Here is a 19,833-nt window from a genome sequence, read left to right as displayed (position 1 = left end):
TTTTACCTGTCAATTCTCATCCCATGCAAACTAGGTCCAAAAGTGGCATTTTCAAGCCCAAGGTGTTTTCAGCTAAGTTGAGTGAGATTGAACCTGTCATAATTGAGAAAGCCTTTGCTAGTAAAGGGTGGGCACTAATAGCTCAACAATAATATGATGTTCTGCTGAAAAATAAGACATGAGACTTAATTCCCTTACCTGCAAACAGAAGAGCTGTAGGATGCAAGTGGGTGTTCAAACTCAAATGCCATTCAGATGGCACTATTGCTCGTTACACGAGTCGTTTGGTAGTCAAGAGATATCTTTAGGAGGTAGGTATTGATTTCAAGAAACATTCAGCCTAATTGTGAAACCAACAACAATTCGAGTTGTTTTAACATTGGCTGTGAAGTTTGGATAGCAGCTAAGGCAAGTGGATATCAACAACGTGTTTCTTAATGGTGACTTGTCTAAAGAAATTTATATGATTCAGCCTCCTAGTTTTGAGCAGAAGTATGGTGAACAACCTTTGGTGTGCAGATTGAAGAAAGCACTGTATGGTCTTAAACAGGCTCATAGAGCATAGTTCTCTAAGCTAAGAGATTACTTGCTTGCTTCACAGTTTGTTTTGAGATGACATCATTGTCACTGGAAATCATCAAGGTAGCATTGATAACTTTGTTTCAACCTTGGATACCCAGTTTTCATTAAAATGTTTAGGGCCTCTAAGTTACTTCCTCGGTATTGAAGTAACTCCCACCATTGATGGGTTGTTTTTAAGTTAGCGCAAATATGTTCTTGATCTTCTTAAAAAGGATCGAATGAATCAGGGAAAATGATCTCCCACGCCCATAGTCACTTCAACAAACTTTTCTCAGCATGTTGGCAATGCAATTGAGAATGAATCCGAGTATAGAAGCACTGTGGGGGCCCTGCAATATGTGGTCATCACCAGACCTGACATTACTTTTGCTATCAATAAAGTTTGACACTTCATGCATAAGCCTCTTGACCAGCACTTCAAGGTTGTAAAACGCATTCTTAGGTATCTTCAAAACACTGTGGACTATGGACTTCACTTTACTGCAACTGTCGACTTGGATTTGGTTGGTTATCCAGATGCTAATTGGGGAACTGATGTGGATGATAGGATGTCTATTACAGGGTTTTGTGTGTTCCTTGGGGGTAATCCTGTGGCCTGGGGATCCAAGAAGCAACAAATTATCTCCAAGTCGGCTACAGAAGCTGAGTATAGAGGGCTAGCTCACACTATTACAGAAGTGGTTTGGCTTGAGTCTCTCTTGTCTGAGTTGCATGTTTCTACCTCAAGAAAGGCAGTAGTGTGGTGTGATAACTCAGAAGTAGTTGTTGTATATGCTAATCCAATGTTGCACTCGAAGATCAAGCATGTCGAGTTAGATTTGTTCTTTGTTAGAGAGAAAGTTGCTGCAGGAAAGCTAAGTGTGGGGCATGTTCCAGCACAGGCACAAGTAGCAAATGTATTTACCAAACCTTTGTCAGCTCATCTGTTTGCAAAATTTAGACCATAGCTTAAAGTTGTTTCAAAGTTTGAACAAATAGTAGATATTAAGAAGATGGAGGCATGTTAAGGAATGAAAATTGTTATAGCAGTTAGAGCTTGGTAGTTAAGGCTGTTATAATTAGTTATCTATTGACAGATTGTGTTTAAATACTATGTTTTGGTATTCAGTTTTGATGAATGAAATTGAACCTTTCAAATCACTATGGATAGTGTTCTTGTTCACTCAAGTTCTTTGTGTGTTTCTCATTAACATCGCACATTCTAGTCGGGCTACATTTCAATCAATTTTTTTAATGGTAGTAGACTAAACAGTTAAAAAAATGTAATTTTAATCAACCAATTTTAACCGAAAAATTTAAATACCAAAATGAGAAAAATGATATATATTAAGAGTAAAATGATGCTTTGAAACAATTGTTAAAATTAAATAAGCAAACTGTATTCACTAGGAAGAGAATAACGTTGACATGTTTTATGGTTATCAAACTCACTTTTCTCTTTTATTTTTTTAACTGAGATAAGATTAGTTGAATAGTTGTTTTTACATGAAGTAAACACCCTTCAATTTTCAAACATTTAACAGAAGTAAACAACACCCCAAACCCATCGTTTATTTAGTTCAAAGGAATTTCTGTCCAACTTGTTGCAGTATGAGCAAAGCGGTGTTCATAGAGCGCCAATTGCTTCGTTTCTTTCTTTTGCTTTTTCAATTCATGCTTCAAGAAGTTATATAACGAGTGGTGATTACAAGTAGTGAGCTAAGTTGTCAATATCATTGCCTGTATTTTCCAAGCTGTTTTATGCAAATATTCAGTTCGATATCCCACAGGTGTCGTGGTGTAGTTGGTTATCACGTCAGTCTAACACACTGAAGGTCTCCGGTTCGAGTCCGGGCGACGCCAATTTTTTTAAATATTTTCTCCCACAAGGCGACAACAGGGTTGACTGTAGAGGAGAATAGTGGACCACAATCTTCAAATTTTTCTCTCTTGGAAACCCGGGGCAGTTGGATCCCGCAGCCACAACTACTTCACTTCATTCACTCTCCATCTCCTCGAAGTCTAACCCCGAAAGAATTTTGTCCACCACCCAACAGGAAACCCTATATGCACTATTCACACAATGTCTTTAGATTTCACTTTCTTTATCTCAAATCTCTTATAGACAAATAAACCCATAATTTGATTCAGTAATCTATAGGTGGAGCATCATCTACAAATATCATATATATGTTCAATAGCAACTTTTCATTCTTTACCAAAACCAATAATATTTCTTTGGTCCAGATGATCTAGTTCATTGCTGTGTTATAAATATATTACTTGTTGGAATATGAATAGCTTCATTAGGTTTTCAAAAAATGCAAAATTGTGGAATATACATGAGGTTCTAGAGGTTTACAGAGGAAGGCAGGGAATAAAAGGAAACTTCCTAATGTAGCAACGAATCCAAAGCTACAAGTCCTTCAATTTGTCCACTCCTATCCCAGCCCATCTTTTCCCTTAAAAAAGTTAAAACAAGCTTAAAATCCTCATGAATCATGACGGTGGATTTAAATTCCAAACTTACCCTTTCCTTGTCACGGTGAAAAAGCAAAGGGATCTGTACACCATCAATGATATTGATATAGAACATTGATCCTGACCCTTTTATAAAATAAAGAAAATGCAAAAAGGAACCGGTAAAAGGGTTAGTAAGTAGCAACGTTCGTTGAGCGGATGATTCGGTGAGCCAATTAGATCAAGCCACGCTGCTAAGACGACAATGCCTTAAATTATGCGGCGTGGGGTCAAATGCAGTGTGTGTTTTTGGGGCTTTTTGCCTTTACCAAAGCAGAGGGATCCGGAGCCCCCCTTACATTATCAGTGGCAAAGCAGCAGAGTAAGTGAAAGGGTGAAGAAATGGGTCTACTTACTAACAGAGTAGAGAGGAGTGAGATCAATCCAGGAGATCATATTTACACTTACAGAGCTGTTTTCACCTACTCCCATCATGGTAGCCCCTCTTTCCCTTCCATTCCCCCTTTTCCGAATTATGCTTCCCTTCTTCTTCTTCTTTTTTTCTTGTTTATTGCAGAAAATTAAAGAAAAAAAAAACTTGAAATATTTTTGCATTGTGATTGTGCTCTTATCTCGTTTTCTGGGTTTGTCTTGTTTTTTATATGTATTTTGTTCCACCGTTTTGTTTGTTTGATTGCCCCCGATTTACTTTTGATGTACTGGTTAGCAGATAAACTGCTACAAGTTCTAGTGTCCATAACTAATCAACATTTAGTCAAACATGGAATTATACAGTCTCCAAGGATTAAAGAGACTGTTCTTCACAGAATCTCACTACTTGCATCTTGGTTGAATTGCCTGTTATTTGGCTCCTTTCCATCAGATTTATCTATGCATTCCTTGCTAAGCGCAAAATGGTAGTCAATTTCCTTTGTAGTTGGCATAGTTGAAGTACTTTTTGCCATATATGCGTTGAACTAAATAGGTGGCTCCTTTTTTCTTGCTCAGTCTAGTACAAGACACAGTTGCCAATGTCAACCCTTCAACCCTCCATGAAAAGAGTCTTTCCTTGGTAGTTAAATGGTTGACTACGGTCATCCAGGGCATAACTGAATCGTTAGGAATATGAAAAGGAAATCACAGCTAGCTTAGCTCTTAGTTCAGACCATATCTCAACAACTTAAATCAGTACTTTCAGGCATTAGATGAGGTTGGGGGATGTTTTACTTGAGCAGTTCCTTGTATGGTTGAATCATGTAGGTATCTTTGTTGGTGGAAGCAAGGTGGTTCATTTTAGACCTGAACGTAACTTGGATTCTAGCACTGAGCCATCTTCTGATCTATACGATCCTATATCTCCTCGATCAACTTGTCCGACTTTTCCCGATTGTGGCTTCCGGCAGCCGAACAGTGGGGTAGTACTCTCATGCCTGGATTGCTTTCTTCGAAATGGATCGCTCTACTGCTTTGAGTATGGGGTGACCCCATCTGTTTTCCTTGCCAAAGTGCGTGGCGGCACATGCACCACAGCAATGTCTGACCCTCCTGAAACAGTTATCCACAGGGCAATGTACCTTCTTCAAAATGGATTTGGAAATTATCACATATTCCAGAATAACTGTGAGGACTTTGCACTGTATTGCAAAACTGGTCTTCTGATTATGGAAAAGCAAGGGGTCGGAAGAAGCGGTCAGGCTTCTTCCGTCATTGGGGCCCCTTTAGCTGCTCTTCTTTCTTCTCCACTAAAGTTATTGATGCCAAGCCCTGTAGGCGTGGCAACAGTTACAGCTGGGATGTACTGTATGAGCCGGTATGCGACTGACATAGGTGTTCGAAGTGATGTGATCAAGGTAGCTGTTGAGGACTTGGCCGTGAGCCTAGGCTGGGCAGAGCATCACGATGAAGCAGCTCAAGAAAATGAGGCTTTGAGCAGACAACTTGTGACTTTGTGACATGATATGAGTTTCTTGTGCGTGGAAAGTTTGGGTGCATAGTTCATTTGCTAGCATAAATAGAAGCATTACTTGCAATCTTACGTTGAATTTGTGATGTAATTGTCTTTTGCTACTCTCTCCTCTCTGCTCATAGGTATTGTTATCTTCGGTAAGGCTGCATTCTATCTGTGTAAGCAGTATATTCCTAAAGAACTTTAATTAAGGATTGAATGGAAGTCGGTGACAGTGTTTGCTTGTTATCATGCATTAAAGAATTCACAATCTTTCAGGTTTATTTGTTGTTTTGTGAAAGGAAACAGAGATGACATGAGATGTAAAGAACAGCTTGCTAGGAAACAAGAGGGAAGTGAGCGACATTAGAGCGCCTAGGAAGTCCTCCTCAAACCGATCTAATGATATGTTTATTATGTTAGTTTTGTGTCTACTAAATGGACGTATTTGTGTCCAAAATTATCAGAGTTTTAATTTAAACATATATCTCCCCGATGTTTTGGTGTCCCTATATGCATTCATGGAAGAGACGTTGGTTTGCGGGCCCTGCTACACCATCCGGGCAAATGTTCCAGCATCTTGTATAGAGTTCAGTCTTGACTGATTCGGTTGGATTATGTCACCAGAAAATGAGAATCCTAGACTTGTATCGTGATGACAAGTTAAATGTTTGCATTTATTATAAAATTCAAATCCGTTTATTATCCAAAACTATTACGAATTTGAATTAAAAATTTTAAATTATAATTTAACAACTCAAAAATAAATATAATAAAGTTTTTAAAAAATAAAGTCGATAATAGTTTCAGATATTCGAATAAATATTCAAATTCAGTGGATTTAAAATGAAGTCTCACACACTTTAAACAAAGATGTCAAAAATGTCAAACAAGCATAAATGCTCCGATGCATGTAAAAACACATCTTTTTCTAACACTTCACAATGGTGCACACAAATATTAATGTAAATTCGTAGAAATGTTGAATAAAATGCACATAAATATCAAATATTACCTCGAACACAAAACACAATTTGTATCAATTATACTCCAACTATTTCTAACCTTGTTTAATAGAGCATGTATTAATATACATGTTTTAATAGCATGAAGTAATACTAATTATAATCATACATCACTAAAAATATATGACATGATCACTATAATGGCACATTAACAAATCCATCCTATGCATTTTCATACATTCAATGCAATCACTATGCCAAGTAATTAAATCATTACTTAAAAAGGATTTATTGTAATAGTATTTATCATGCTTAATATAATATTTGGTATTTAATTTTTTTAATTTAGTATCTAAACTATTTTTGACTCAATTTAGTATCTGAACTTGACACTTTTTTCTAATTTGGTATCTAATTTTTTTGGTCTCAATTTGGTACCTAAACTTGGATTTTTTTTCTAATTTGGTACCTAAGGTTTTTTTAGGTTTAATTTGGTTCCTAAATTTATTAAATGTTATACAAATTACCCAAAATACTAACGATATTTTTTTTATGCTACAAAAATATTGTCAGATTAGAGGAAAATCATGTTAAAAAATAGGTATTGAGCTATGCTTAATGATTAATATTAAATAAAAAATTAAAACCCAACATTAAAAGAAATTCGCTATTTTCAATTAATAAAATAATTAATTAATTAATTAAAACTAAAAGTAATTGAACATGTAAAATAAAAAAAATCATGTCATCTGTCACATGTCGATTATACATTGATTATTTTTGCTACCTCATAAAAAATATTTTTAGTTTATTTGAGTAATTTGTAAAACATTTGACAAGTATTAAATCGAACAAAAAAGAGTAGGTACGAAAAAGAGTTAAGTTCAGGTACCAAATTGAACCCCCAAAAAGATTAAGTATCAACTTAAGAAAAAGTGTCAAGTTTAGGTACCAAATTAGGAAAAAGTGCCAAGTTTAGGTGCCAAAGGAAAAAGGGTCAAGTTTGAGTGCCAAATTGGACCAAAAAAAGGTTTAGGTACCAAATTAGGAAAAAGTGTCAAGTTCAGATACCAAATGTTATATTAAGCCTATTTATCACTAGCAATCACCATTAATGATAATTTTAAGCTAAATTAGTTAAAGTATTTTTTAAAAAAATGAAATTTGAATTTGAATTTAGATTTAGATTTAGATTTAGATTTTAGATTTTAGATTTTAAAATTTTATATTTGAAACTTTTGTTTTATAAATTTATAATTTTCAAATTCTCTGTCAAAATTTTAAGTTAATCAAAATAATTATTTAAATAATTCAATTTTAGATTTGGATTTGTATTAAATTCAAATTTTAAAATCATTTTTAAAATTAATTATTTATATTATAGTTGTTTGAATCGAATCAGATCGATTGGTCAAACCGGTTGAAAGGAGAACCACCAATCGATCTGGAGAAAGTCATTGGACCAGTTGGCCTATAAATACTTGCCAATGAGTATTGATCCGCCATACCAATCGTTGACTTGTAACTTGGAACTCATTGACGGAATTTAAAAAAAAAACTTAAAAGCTCAATGATTAAATAAAAAAACCTTTTGAAGAGTTCAGCAACTTAATGTAACACACTATACCCGACTCGATCAACAGGTCCATATACAAAAGGTTACGTTATCACTGAAACAAACTAGGAACAATTTACAACTAAATTGTACAACTAATATGACTAAAAAAAATGTCTTCTTTAATCATACACAATTTAGTTATCATATTGTCATTAACATCTTAACGGGTTTAATTAGCTGACCTGCTAATATATGCATACTATGGTTCATACTTAGTTACAAGAAAAGAGAGTTCTTACCCAGAGGCTCAGCCTCTAGGTCACCCAAATATATGCATGTTACAGTTAAGAACACAAGTTCACCTAAACTTGAACGAACCCTGGCTTGATCCCTTTTCAGCTCCTTATATAATCCATTATACTTGGAAAACATAACAAACTAAGTTCAAATGAATTACTGAGTTACTAATATAACATACCATTTATGAATATATAAGTTAGAACTTCATGGATCTCATCTCCTATTTGACATTACTTGAAAAAGTATAGCTCGCACATCTTCTTGACGTATTCTTATCCTCACTTGCGTTGGCTCAACTTGAAAATTTGTACACTTTTTGCATTTTCGCAATCCTCCATTTCTATCGCTCGTGCTATAGGCTACAATGTGGAATGATTTCACTTACTTGTTTGCATTGATTTCATACAAGATGGATTATTACTTATTTTGCCAGCATAACATATGGAAATTACCTTAGCAGTTATTATTGCAGATTAACATATGACAAATTGATTCCAGAAAACTCATGCATGGTGATTCCCACTTGGATAATTTTTACAGAAGGATTTACACATAAAGTCTTATATACGTAAACTCGAGCTTGGAAAATACATACTTGTAGACCATACTTGCGAACCTTTATATGCGGAATCATAATCACAAACTAATATAGGCAGATTCTTACTTGTGAACTCATTCTTAAATGATAGTCGCTGTCAGACTCTTGTTTGGTAGATAGTCATTGCTAGACTCTTATTTGGTGGATAGTCACTGTGGACTCTTGATTTAATATAGTCTTCATCGGACTCCTACATGAAAGAAGATCCTTGTGGATTTTGGCTTAAGAAAAATAATTTATATGAATTATCGTAACTTGAACATAAGGGCAATCCCATGCGATCTCTTGCTTGGGTAATAGTCCATACTAACTCTTGTGAAAGATAGTCTCTTTAAACTCTTAAACTTGAAACATGAATATAAGATCAGCAGACTGTCATAGCTTGAATCATAAACATAAATCCAATGGATTGTCATACATATGGATTCATATAGAAGATTCATGGATGCGAACTATTCCGCAGGCTTTCACATGGAGAAAATCCACGTATAACTTTGTCATGAAGCTTAGAAAACAAGTACGGCGGACTATTGTAACTTAAATCATGAGATAAGTCCAGCGGACTGTCTTATCTTGCGTATGTCCATGACCATGGGGCATGTTTACATACATGAGGCTTTAAGCCTTAAACTCCACAGGGTCTAATACTTGAAAGAACCCACGTAGGGTTATCAGATACATGTAAGCATATATCTCCGTACAATCTAATCGAACCTCTGCAAAACCAAAATATGCGTATACATTCTTCGTACAACCCATTCGAACCTTTGCAAAACCAATAACATGTGGCACAGGGTGTACAACATGATATTTCTTCAACTTCCATCCACCATTACATACCTCCACACTTTGCATATTATTCATTTTTATGACTGACATATAACAAGCATTCAACTAAACATACTGTTAATAACACAATATTAATCATTCCAAACATATCACCTATCAGACTATTTCAATGATAATCTCTTCAGTAATTACTTTACTGGTGACAGTTCATAAAAAAAACAAACTTATACACACAACCAAACATGCATCTGTAGATCATCTCTTTGCATGATTCAATTGTACGACAAACATCCCATAATAATTCCACTCCTCATCATCAGTAGAATATGAAGTCAATCATACTACAACAACACAGTACTGATATACATAAAACAAACACTCAAGATTTGAGTCCAAAAACTCACCAGCAAATTACTTGAAAGTTGATACCGGCTACATTTGCCTAATTTTTTTTCCTAATCACTTGAGCCTCTTTCTCAGTTAGCTAAGCATAACAACCACATCAGAATCAAAAGGAAGGTATACATATGTAAGAAAACCATGATTCATTTGCATGTAGAGAAACTTTAAAGGTTATCTATGACATTAATCATCACAATACAAATTCAATGAATTAAACTGAAATCCCTAATTTTTCTTCCTTTTTCCTCGATTGAAAAATATAAAAGAGTTAGAAAGATTACCAGTTTACTATATTCTCAATTTCATAAGGTAATATGCATATTTGTCCCCAATGTAGACCACTCCTTAATTGTTCTCTCTTAAAAAAAATAAGAGAAGAATATAGAAGAAATAAAATGAATATATAAATGAAAGAGTGTGTAACACCCTATACCCAACTCGATCGTCGGGTCTGGGTAACAAGTGTAACAGCCTGTTTTTAGTGAAATCAAAATAATGGTTTAGGGACCAAAAATACGAAGTCAAAAAATTTATTTTAATATTATTTTGTGGTCTATAGCATGATAATATGGTGGTATAAAAATTTTATTAAGAAAGTTTACCGTTTGTATGCTCAATTTGTGAAAAAGACTAAATCGTGTAAAGTGCGAAAGTTGTGTTCTATTAGCTAAAGGTGTTAAATAGCTATAGAAATTTAAAGTGGAGGTCCTTATATGAAAATTAGACCATTAAATGAGTTAGTAGATGTGCATGGTGTAACACCCCTAACCCTTATCCGTCGCCGAAATAGGGTTACGAAGCATTACTGAACTTTACGAACTAAATACGAACATTTCACAACCTTTTATTTTTCATATCAAAAATCAATTATATAACACTCATATTGTCCCTTATATGGACCCTCGAGGCCCAATATACACCTTAGAAGTGAATCGGGACTAAACCGGATACTTAGGGGATTTTTCCCAAAATCTCAAAAATTTTCTTAGAAATAGGGGACACACGCCAGTGTGGTCGGCCGTGTGAGCCACACAGCCAGGAGACACGCCCGTGTCTTAGGCCTGTGGGCATTTGATGTAAGGCACGCGGTCGTGTCCTAGCCTGTGTCCTTTCCCATGTAACTCACTGGCTTGGGTCACATGGCCAACCACGCGCCCATGTGTTAGGCCGTGTGTAAAGTGCAGAGGTCACACGGCCAAGCCACACGCCCGTGTGCTAGGCCGTGTGCTAAAACCTAGGCATTCTATTTCGAAATTTTTAAGGTGCAGGGGACATACGACCAGACTACACGCCCATGTGTCAAATCGTGTGTCACACAAGGCTGAAACACACGCTCGTGTCTCTGCCCGTGTGAACGAAAATAGGCCATTTTATGGCCTATTTTCTCACCCCATCTTGGTGTCAACCCATGTATAACCAATTTTACATTCCCAAATCATAACAAGACCTTTAAATCAAGCTAAAATGAAGCTTTATATCTACCATATCATTACGCATTCAATATCCAAACTTACCAAGTTATTCATGTATACATATTTGCATATTTACTAAATTTTTAACTACAACCATACCTCAATATGCCTTTTGATTAGCTATCATTAAATCATTATAAACACACCTCGTGCATGCTTAATCCATACATATATAAGTTTATTAAAAACTTAATCAAAGTGTAACTCCTAGTATTTACACAAACCAACTTTACTTAAAACCATTCCAATCCCTATACATGCCATATAAACCATAATATGTATAGCAAAATCTACCGGAACAAGTTGGATAGTATGATCCTATGTGCTGATTCGACTTCCCTACTTCTTGAAAATCTACAAAGAACAGTAAACGACACAAGTAAGCTTAATGAAGCTTAGTAAGTTCGTTGGCATTAAACATAAATCTTACCGAATATACTATAATAATTTATTTAGATAAATCATTTCATAAACATTTCCTGTCAATCACAACTCTGATTGATGAATCCACTTATTTTAGATCAATAACAATAATAACTTTAAGTTTTCAAACATTATTTCCATATGACACTTACCAATCCTTGTCAAATCAGAGAACGTCTTACGGATTTGAGTACATCGTAAACAGAAGCCCAAATGCTGCATAGAAGCACATAAGTGCTAAACAGAAACCCATAAGAGTTGAACGGAAGCTCATAAGAGCTGAACAAAAACCCAGAAGGGTTAAACTGAAGCTCGAAAGAGCTGAACTGAAACTCATTAAAGTTAAACTAAAACTCATATGAGTTGAAGCTCATGAGAGCTAAACGGAAATCAAACACAAGAGTTCACAATAAATGATGAACCTTGATTTACTTGGGTAATTTTGCCATTAATTCCTCTTTTGTATTGAACGACTGTACTCAATCATGTGTTCCGTTCGCTTTGAACATTTGATTCAATTTCATAAATTTAATAATAATTTTATTTTCAAAAAATGTTACGAATAAATACAAAATGTCATTCATCAATTAACATATAACATTAAAATTTAACTATATGAACTTACCTGGGTTAAATTGTGGAATTTGTAGTGGTTCAAAGATTATTCGGCTATTTTCCCTTTTTCGCGTTGGTCTAAGGGCTCTTGATCTAAAATGAAAAATTATTAGTTCATTAGCACATGTTTCAATTCTAATTCACTTCACAATTTACACCCCGCAATTTTTGAAATTGCACAATTACCCTAAATTTTACAATTTTTGTAATTTAGTCCCTCACCAATTAGCCCATCAAATAAGTTAATTTTTCTCAAGTGACACTTTATATAAATATTCTAAACTATTACACAGTCTTTGATAAATATAATTTAATACCAAACCCAAAGATTTAATCTTTTTCACAATTTGGTCCTAAAATCAATTTCCCTTGAAATCACTTGATAAAATCATCATATAGCAAAATTAAAGCTTCAAATCAATGTTAATTCATCATAAACATCCAGCACTCATCAATGGTAACTTTCAAGATTACTCATCAATGGTATCAAAAACTAATGAATTAGATGGTTAGGCTTAGTTACAAAAATCTTAAAAACACAAAAATTTCAAGAAAATAGCAAGAATTGAACTCACATGTAGAAAAATATGAAAGCTAGCTTCTTAAGGGTTCTTCAATGGTGTTTTTGGCTGAGAATTATGAAGAAATTCTCGATAATTCTCTTTTTATTTCAATTTGTAAGCTAAAATTTTCAATTTTCCAATTTTTCCCTTATTTCACCTGATTCTTTGATTTTTCTCTGTCTATGCCACCCAAGCCATCATCTTTGGGATAATTTGCCTTTTATGTCCTCCCTCATTTAACACTTGAGCTATTTAATCATTTTAGCAAGTTTTACACCTTTTTCAATTTAGTCCTTTTTAATTAATTAACTATCAAAACGTTAAAATTTTCTAACGAATCTTTAATACTAATGCAATGAAACTCCGTAAATATTTATAAAAGTATTTACGGCTCAGTTTATGAAATTTATGTCTCGATTCCTCGTTTTTGAAACTATTTTACCTAATAACTTCTTCTAAAACATAAATCACCAATTCAAGAATATTTCTAAAATCACACTTGACTCGTAAATAAATAAACAATAAAATTTTTGAAGTCACTCATCAAATTTAGTGGTCTCGAACCACTGTTTTCAACACTACTGAAAATTGGGCTATTACAACTCTCCCCCCTTTAGAAAATTTCGTCCTCGAAATTTGTTACCTGAGAATAAGTTTGAATAATGTGATCTCATTGATTCTTTTGTTTCCCAAGTAGCCTCATTCGAACCATGACAGTGCTATAATACTTTAACTAATGGTACTCGTTTATTCCATAATTCTTTAACTTCCCTAGCCAAAATTCTCACCGGTTCTAAGACTTGATACGAACCAGTACATGTATTCGTGTGAAATACGAAAAGTAATTTATATTTGATGTATTCACACATGACTAACATGATTGTGATTATGTGTTAGGCTTTAGGCCAATTGAAATTTACCTATGTTTAATTATGCTTATCTAAACTGTGGATGAATGGTAAGTTGTATTTATTAGCCATACGAACTTACTAAGCTTAATTGTTTAGTCTGTTTTAATTTTCGTGTTTTATAGTGATTCAGAAGCTCGCTCGGTTTAGAATTTGTCGGAGATCGTGTTGCACTATCAAACTCTCATTTTGGTATTTTGGACTTTGTATATTTTGGTTAAATGGCATGTATAGTTGTTTTGGCTAATGTAGCCTATATGTCTTGTTGTGTTTTGGCCATTTGAGATGGCTTGTAAGGTGGTCACATATTTTGATATGTATATATGTTCAAATGGTCCTTTGATATGTGGTGTATGGCTGCTATATGAATGCCTTGCTTGTGAAATTGTGTTTGGCATTAATTGGTTGAAATGGAGATGATTATGTATGTTAAGTTTTAGGCACAATGTCTCATATATGTAATTGACCATTTAGGTAACCTTTGAATTATGTTTGGTATGTTTTAAAGTGGTCAAATGAATGTGTTTATAGATATCATATTATGGTGTGAATGTACATGTTATAAACTTGATATTGGTTGGACTTGAGTGCCTATTTATACCATGGTTTCATGTATTTTGATGTGTATAGGTTTACACCAATTTGGGTGAGAAATATGTCTTGAAAAATGACCTATTTTAGAGATACGGGTATGTGTCTCAGCCGTGTGTGACATACGGCCAAGTGACATGTTCGTGTGTCCCCTGTAATTTTCTTAGAAAGCAAGTCAGTAGCTTCACACGGCCTAGCACACGGGCGTGTAGCTTGGCCGTGTGGCACAAGTCAGTATACCCTCCAATTTTCACATGGCCTAACACACGGCCTGGCCATACGGGCGTGTGTCCTTACACTTTGAAAAATTTCAATGTTTTTTCTAAAAATTTCTTGAATACTCGGTTTAGTCCCAAACCACTTTCAATGTCTATTTGGGGCCTCGAGGGCTCGTAACATGGATTGTATGAATGTATTTGAATGGATTTTGATTTGAATGATAATTGATTATGAAATGTATGATTGTTTAAGTTATAAGTTCGGTAATGCTCTGTAACCCTGTTCTGGCGTCGGATATGAATTAGGGGTGTTACACCAAGTGTCACAATTAACCCTTGTTACTTAACAATCTTTCTTACTTGCTTTATTTATAGACTTAGACAACGCCAACTTGTAATCCCATATTTACCACATGACGCCACTCTAATCTTTTAAATATCACTACGTTTGAATACTAACTTCAAATGAACTTTCTACAATCACTAAGATTCTTACAATCATATTTGCCTTACTAAGTATGAACTGAATTACAACTTAAGACTTCAACATTAGTACACTTAATAAAACCCTTGAGACATAACCTCTGAGGGTGCCTCTCTATACATATGTTATAGCTACAACGCCACTCGTGTGGGCCTGATGGTGTATGGCTTGGTCCCTCCACACGACCCTCGAGTCATTCATTGGCCCTGCATACAAAACAATACATTCTTAAGTTCAGATAAACTTAGTGAAATTTTGTGTAACAGTTTTCATAAAAGACTCTCAAATTTTGAGTAAATAAGAGTTAGTGCACAAAATTAAAACTCCTTGAGTGTTTTAAAAGATTCCACTGTTTGACTGGCGTAGCCAATGCCCATGCGTTCTCTGAACTAATTGTTGGCGGAACATATCGACTGATTTAGTTGTAAGTGTACTATTTCACACAACCTTTTTTTTCTAGGACTTAACATTATCTAGCTTCATCTCAAACTTCCATTTTACCTTCCTGATTTTGACTCATCATGAGATAACCATATACACAACTATGCGGATTGTCGTCAACTATTGGCGGACATGAAAATGTCTCGCCACAATGGCGGATTCTTCCATGATCCTTTCGTTCCATACCGAACACAATATAGACATACCATATTATCTCAACAATTACCTTTTTATGACTTAGCCTGTTCATATACCCTTATCTTAAGAAGACTCATTTACTAATATCTTTATTTGTGGCCCTTGAATATGAGATATGACTGATAGTTAAGCTCCCATTTTTCCTTGCATACTTGTACTAGTAAGTAGTTCCATAGAACTTTACCACTTCAGACCATCTGACAAGATATTCCCAACAACAGCTAGTCCCCAACGAACTATCCCATCCTTAGATTGTCCTTGGCGGACTTCTATATTAGATAGCCCTAAGTGGTCTTCCCAACACTAGATAGTCCTGACAGACGTCCTCTTTCTTTGTTAATCCCTGGCGGATTTTATCAATCAGTCAGTCACTGGCGGACATTCCTTCCAATATAGTCATTGGCGGACTTCCCACTTTTCTAGTGATTTCTTTGCAAATAAACCTTTAAAAGTAAGACCTATAAATCGTTTTGTTTCCTCTTAACCTAGGTTGGCTTGTCCACTTCCTCTAGTGGACTCTTAATGGCGGATGCTTATTCGAGAATAACTAGAAGGAAAATTCCCCTTTAACCCCATATAATCTTGCTCAAGGCGCATTCATTTATTCCTTCTGTCTTCACATATTGGTTGGCATTCTTATAGCACGCATGCTAGCGTTTTCAGACGTGTCATGATCATTATGTCAGACTGTTCGCCACGCGAGTCATATAGTGACTTCTCCTTTTATACCCTGATAGGCTTCCCTGTTTGCTATCTTAGTAGACTTCAATTCACCATAAGGCGTACCTATTCACCACTGGATCATGGCATGACTAACAATGGACTTTTGAATCTAGAGAGTTAGTAAACCTCTTTCAATGTGTCGCTCCGTAGAGCCTGAATTCACCATAAGGTGTACCTGTTCACCACTAGAACATGGATGAGATGTCAACATTTAATTAATTTTTTAGAATTTAAAAATGAAAAAATTATTTTTAAAAAGTAAAAGGTAAAAAAATTATAAAAAAATATTTTAAATTTTTTAAAATTAATTAAATGCTTATGTGTCATCCAGGTGTATGCCACATTAGTAAAGTTAACAAATGTTAACTTGTCCATCTATTTTTGGGTGGTTAGACAAAAAAACGCAAGTTCAAGAGATAAAATAGACGAAAAATTAAATAAAAACTAAAATAAACTTTTTATAAAGTTGTAGTGCGTTTTCATTTTCATTATTCATACCATAAATCAAACACAAATTCTCATCCATTATTCATTCATCACCACCCATTCAACATATCAATTTAATATACAAATTAATTTAAGATATAAATATAAAACTTATAATTTACATATAATAATTTCTTTACTTAAAATGAAGCAGAAATTATTTAAATTACTTACCCTTTAGCTTCTCCATGATTCGCCTCCATTTACTCCTTTCTTCATTTTCAATTCTAATTCTTGTAGATAAATCACTTTTGGATGACTTTTGTATATCAAAGCTAACTAAATTTCATGAATTTTCAATGAAATTCAAGTAGGATTTGATGGAAAATGTTAAAACTTAAAATTATCCTTATCCTTTTCCTTTTATGTTCTATTTACATTTTAATCCTCGTATTTTTGCTAAAATTCAATTTAATCCTCACCAAAAATTCACTATTTACACTTTATTTTTCAGTGTCTACTTTAGCTGCACTATTATTATTTGATTAATAATTCTTACTTTCTAATAAATTTTACTAATTTTTTTGACACGAGTTTTTTCAAATTACAATCCAACTCAAACTTCAAGGTTTGGTCGTTTAGATGGTTTAACTATTTCAATGATCTGCAACAAGTTTGTCCGTAGGTTGGTTTTGCTTGGGTTTCCCATCCTTTGCAGCCTTGAATTCTGCAAGTCTCGCCAGCTCTTCTACTGCATTAACAACTCCCCCTATTCTTGTTGCAATTTCCACCATCATTGAAACCACCTTCACTAGTGGAAGGACCTTCATGATTGGACTAGGATGTTCACTGCCTTCAACCCCCTCCGCTTTGGCTTTGGTTGATTCCTCTCCTGTTGTTGTTGCAATAAAGTGGGTCGTCGGCAAAGATTTCAATGCACCCACAAGTTCTTCTACTGCAAAGTTCATCTCTGCAACTTTGACATCTATGTTGGACGACTTTTTCATCTTCACGATTGTTATTACCAGTTCCTTCAAGACATTGATGGAGTAGGAGCTTGCTTTCATGCACTTATTACTGAAATGTTTCCTTAAACATGGAGGTGCCTATATCCATTTACACAAGCAAATAGTTTAACCTTTAAGTATATATATCCCATTTTTGTTTGAAATCTTTACGAGTTCTTTTGATCAGCTATGATTCTGACCTGAATTTCTGAGCTGATGCAACTATTTAGAGTCTCGATGCAGTAGGCACAGTTGCGCAATGAAGCCCCGATTTTGAGGTATTGTTTCCAAGGATGTCTAAAGTTGAACCGACCATGTGTTGGTTCCCATCTAGCGAAATTGGCCTGTCAAATTCATATTGAAGGTTCAACTTCAAGCACAAGGAAACGAAACATTAATCCCATTAATAACATTCTACCATAGATTCTTCGGCTGCCTTGGAATTAAGCACACATTTATAGCCTTGCATCTTCTTGTTTAAATCCTTCTCACTTCCATTCTCTTTGAAGTATTCAGTCACACATCCTGCAATTAGTTTGACAAAGAAAATTATAGTTTCAATCTATGTTCCGATACATAATCTCATTTGGCAATGATTCTTTTCTTTTTAAACTTACCATCTAAGGAATCAGCAAGCTTTTCCATGTTTTGATGAATTAGATGGTGAAGCTCACAGCCGGCCCAGACGGGACAGAACAACATGGTTACAAGGATGCACAAGGAAGTTCCAATGGCAATTGTGGATAACCTCTGATGAGCCAACTCAAACAACTCCACCACTCGGTAGCCAGAAACTGAGACCAAGCTGAAGGTGAGGATGAAGATCATAGCACCATAATCAAAACGGGCTTTAACCGATGGGATAAACCTTGAGAAAGTTGCTGCTGAAGCTGCATACCGACAACAACAACAACAACAACAACAACAAATATCTTGAAACTTTGAGCTGAGAAAGAAAGTGAATTTAATTTCTTGGCATGTTACTTTAATTTTACTTACCGAAGAGAAAAACCGAGATCCCAAGAATTATGGGTTTCAATTGATCTCCTGACTGTTCAGCCACCAGGTGAATACCAACACCAAGTGCACCCGCTAGAAAAGTTGCTATAACTCGGTTAATGCATTTATAAAATGTGGCGCCTGCAATGGAAAAAAAAAAAAAAAAAAAAGAGTGAATCAAGTTCAATAAGGTAAACAACATGAAGTGAAAAGTGCTGAGAGGCCTTGAAGACTAACCCACAGTGTATTCGAAAACAACCACCACCGTCATTACTGCCCACATAGCATTCCCTCCAAAATCATCATATAAAGGCCTCATGTAGTAAAAAAGTGATACAATAGACAGTGCCAGTCCCACTTTGATACAATGGATTACCTTTCTAGGGTCTGCAACTCCTATATGCCATGCATTCTCCAAAACCCTCCAAACTTTCAAAACTATTATTCCCATACAACCTTTTAATCCTACCCATATTTTGCCTACTGCTCCAGATTCAGGCTCTAACACCTTCGATGTCCCATCAGGCACATTTATCCTCCATTCCAATCTGCTAGAAGCTTTCTTTGCCATGTTGAAAATAAAGTAGAGCTTATCAGGCTGTCTGGTCTACTGGTGTGCCTCTCACTATTTTTGTTTCCCTACTTGTCTACACTGATATACTGATATGGACTAAACGCCATTGTAAAGCACATATTTATACATGAGAAGCCCCTAATAACTTAAAAGCATATCCGAGTTTCGGTAGGTAAATTCCAATAGTAAAAAACACTTGCCAGTTGTCCTTAAATTAAAGGAGATATACAGGAGATGGCCTAAAAAAATTCGATCACCTTTTAGCTGAACGTCATTTGCTTTATGGTTTATATTAGTAAATGCAAACACGATATGGTTTTGGTTGTTGTCTTTTATGCCAAGTGGATATTTTCCTAAGCAAAGAGGAGAGAAGAGACCTTTGGCACTCATTGTCAAGATAAAGATCATGGAAGCAGCACAAACTCAGGGAAATGCGCTTAAAAAAAGTTTGCATACAGATATGGTAATATACTAATCAATTTGAGAGAAAATAAAAATAAAAATAAAGGGATTCAAAGGATCGAGACTAACATTACCGCACACCAATACTGATGGTTTTTCTAATTAAGGGTGCTGCCGTGGTTCTTCAGGCTAATTTAGGTTGACGGTTCCA

The 19,833-nt window shown here is 35.0% G+C and overlaps 2 protein-coding genes and 1 non-coding gene across 3 annotated transcripts; 2 read left to right on the top strand and 1 right to left on the bottom strand.

The window, feature by feature from the left end:
- The first annotated feature begins 2,350 nt into the window (after positions 1 to 2,350).
- On the top strand, positions 2,351 to 2,424 carry TRNAV-AAC (transfer RNA valine (anticodon AAC)). Its single transcript has one exon. It is a non-coding gene; the product is annotated as a tRNA-Val (tRNA).
- An 829-nt stretch (positions 2,425 to 3,253) lies between these two features.
- On the top strand, positions 3,254 to 5,215 carry LOC105795781 (protein LEAD-SENSITIVE 1). The gene is made up of 2 exons (XM_012625439.2): positions 3,254 to 3,517; positions 4,282 to 5,215. Exons 1-2 carry the CDS (start codon positions 3,424 to 3,426, stop codon positions 4,971 to 4,973), a joined length of 786 nt encoding a protein of 261 aa, XP_012480893.1. The 5' UTR covers positions 3,254 to 3,423; the 3' UTR covers positions 4,974 to 5,215.
- Positions 5,216 to 17,093: 11,878 nt separating this feature from the next.
- Positions 17,094 to 19,336, bottom strand: LOC105795786 (aluminum-activated malate transporter 10). Its single transcript, XM_012625446.2, has 6 exons — positions 18,884 to 19,336; positions 18,647 to 18,787; positions 18,265 to 18,537; positions 18,066 to 18,172; positions 17,848 to 17,991; positions 17,094 to 17,746 (listed from the first exon to the last, which is right to left on the bottom strand). The coding sequence occupies exons 1-6, from the start codon at positions 19,215 to 19,217 to the stop codon at positions 17,297 to 17,299; spliced, it is 1,449 nt and encodes a 482-aa protein (XP_012480900.1). The 5' UTR covers positions 19,218 to 19,336; the 3' UTR covers positions 17,094 to 17,296.
- Between the last annotated feature and the right edge of the window lie 497 nt (positions 19,337 to 19,833).

The sequence above is a fragment of the Gossypium raimondii genome, chromosome 7 (assembly GCF_025698545.1).
Source record: "Gossypium raimondii isolate GPD5lz chromosome 7, ASM2569854v1, whole genome shotgun sequence".
NCBI classification, from domain to species: domain Eukaryota; kingdom Viridiplantae; phylum Streptophyta; class Magnoliopsida; order Malvales; family Malvaceae; genus Gossypium; species Gossypium raimondii.
This window is presented reverse-complemented; position numbering and strand designations above follow the sequence as displayed.

What these genes read in the sequence shown, in the direction of transcription:
- LOC105795781 (XM_012625439.2), top strand. Translation starts at nt 3,424, where the DNA reads ATGGGTCTACTTACTAACAGAGTAGAGAGGAGTGAGATCAATCCAGGA. An exon ending in TTTCACCTACTCCCATCATG is followed by an intron (nt 3,518 to 4,281) that starts GTAGCCCCTCTT and finishes TGAATCATGTAG; the next exon opens with GTATCTTTGTTGGTGGAAGC.
- LOC105795786 (XM_012625446.2), bottom strand. Translation starts at nt 19,217, where the DNA reads ATGGCAAAGAAAGCTTCTAGCAGATTGGAATGGAGGATAAATGTGCCT. An exon ending in AGGCAGCCGAAGAATCTATG is followed by an intron (nt 17,992 to 18,065) that starts GTAGAATGTTAT and finishes TGAATTTGACAG; the next exon opens with GCCAATTTCGCTAGATGGGA. An exon ending in GCATCAGCTCAGAAATTCAG is followed by an intron (nt 17,747 to 17,847) that starts GTCAGAATCATA and finishes AAATGGATATAG; the next exon opens with GCACCTCCATGTTTAAGGAA.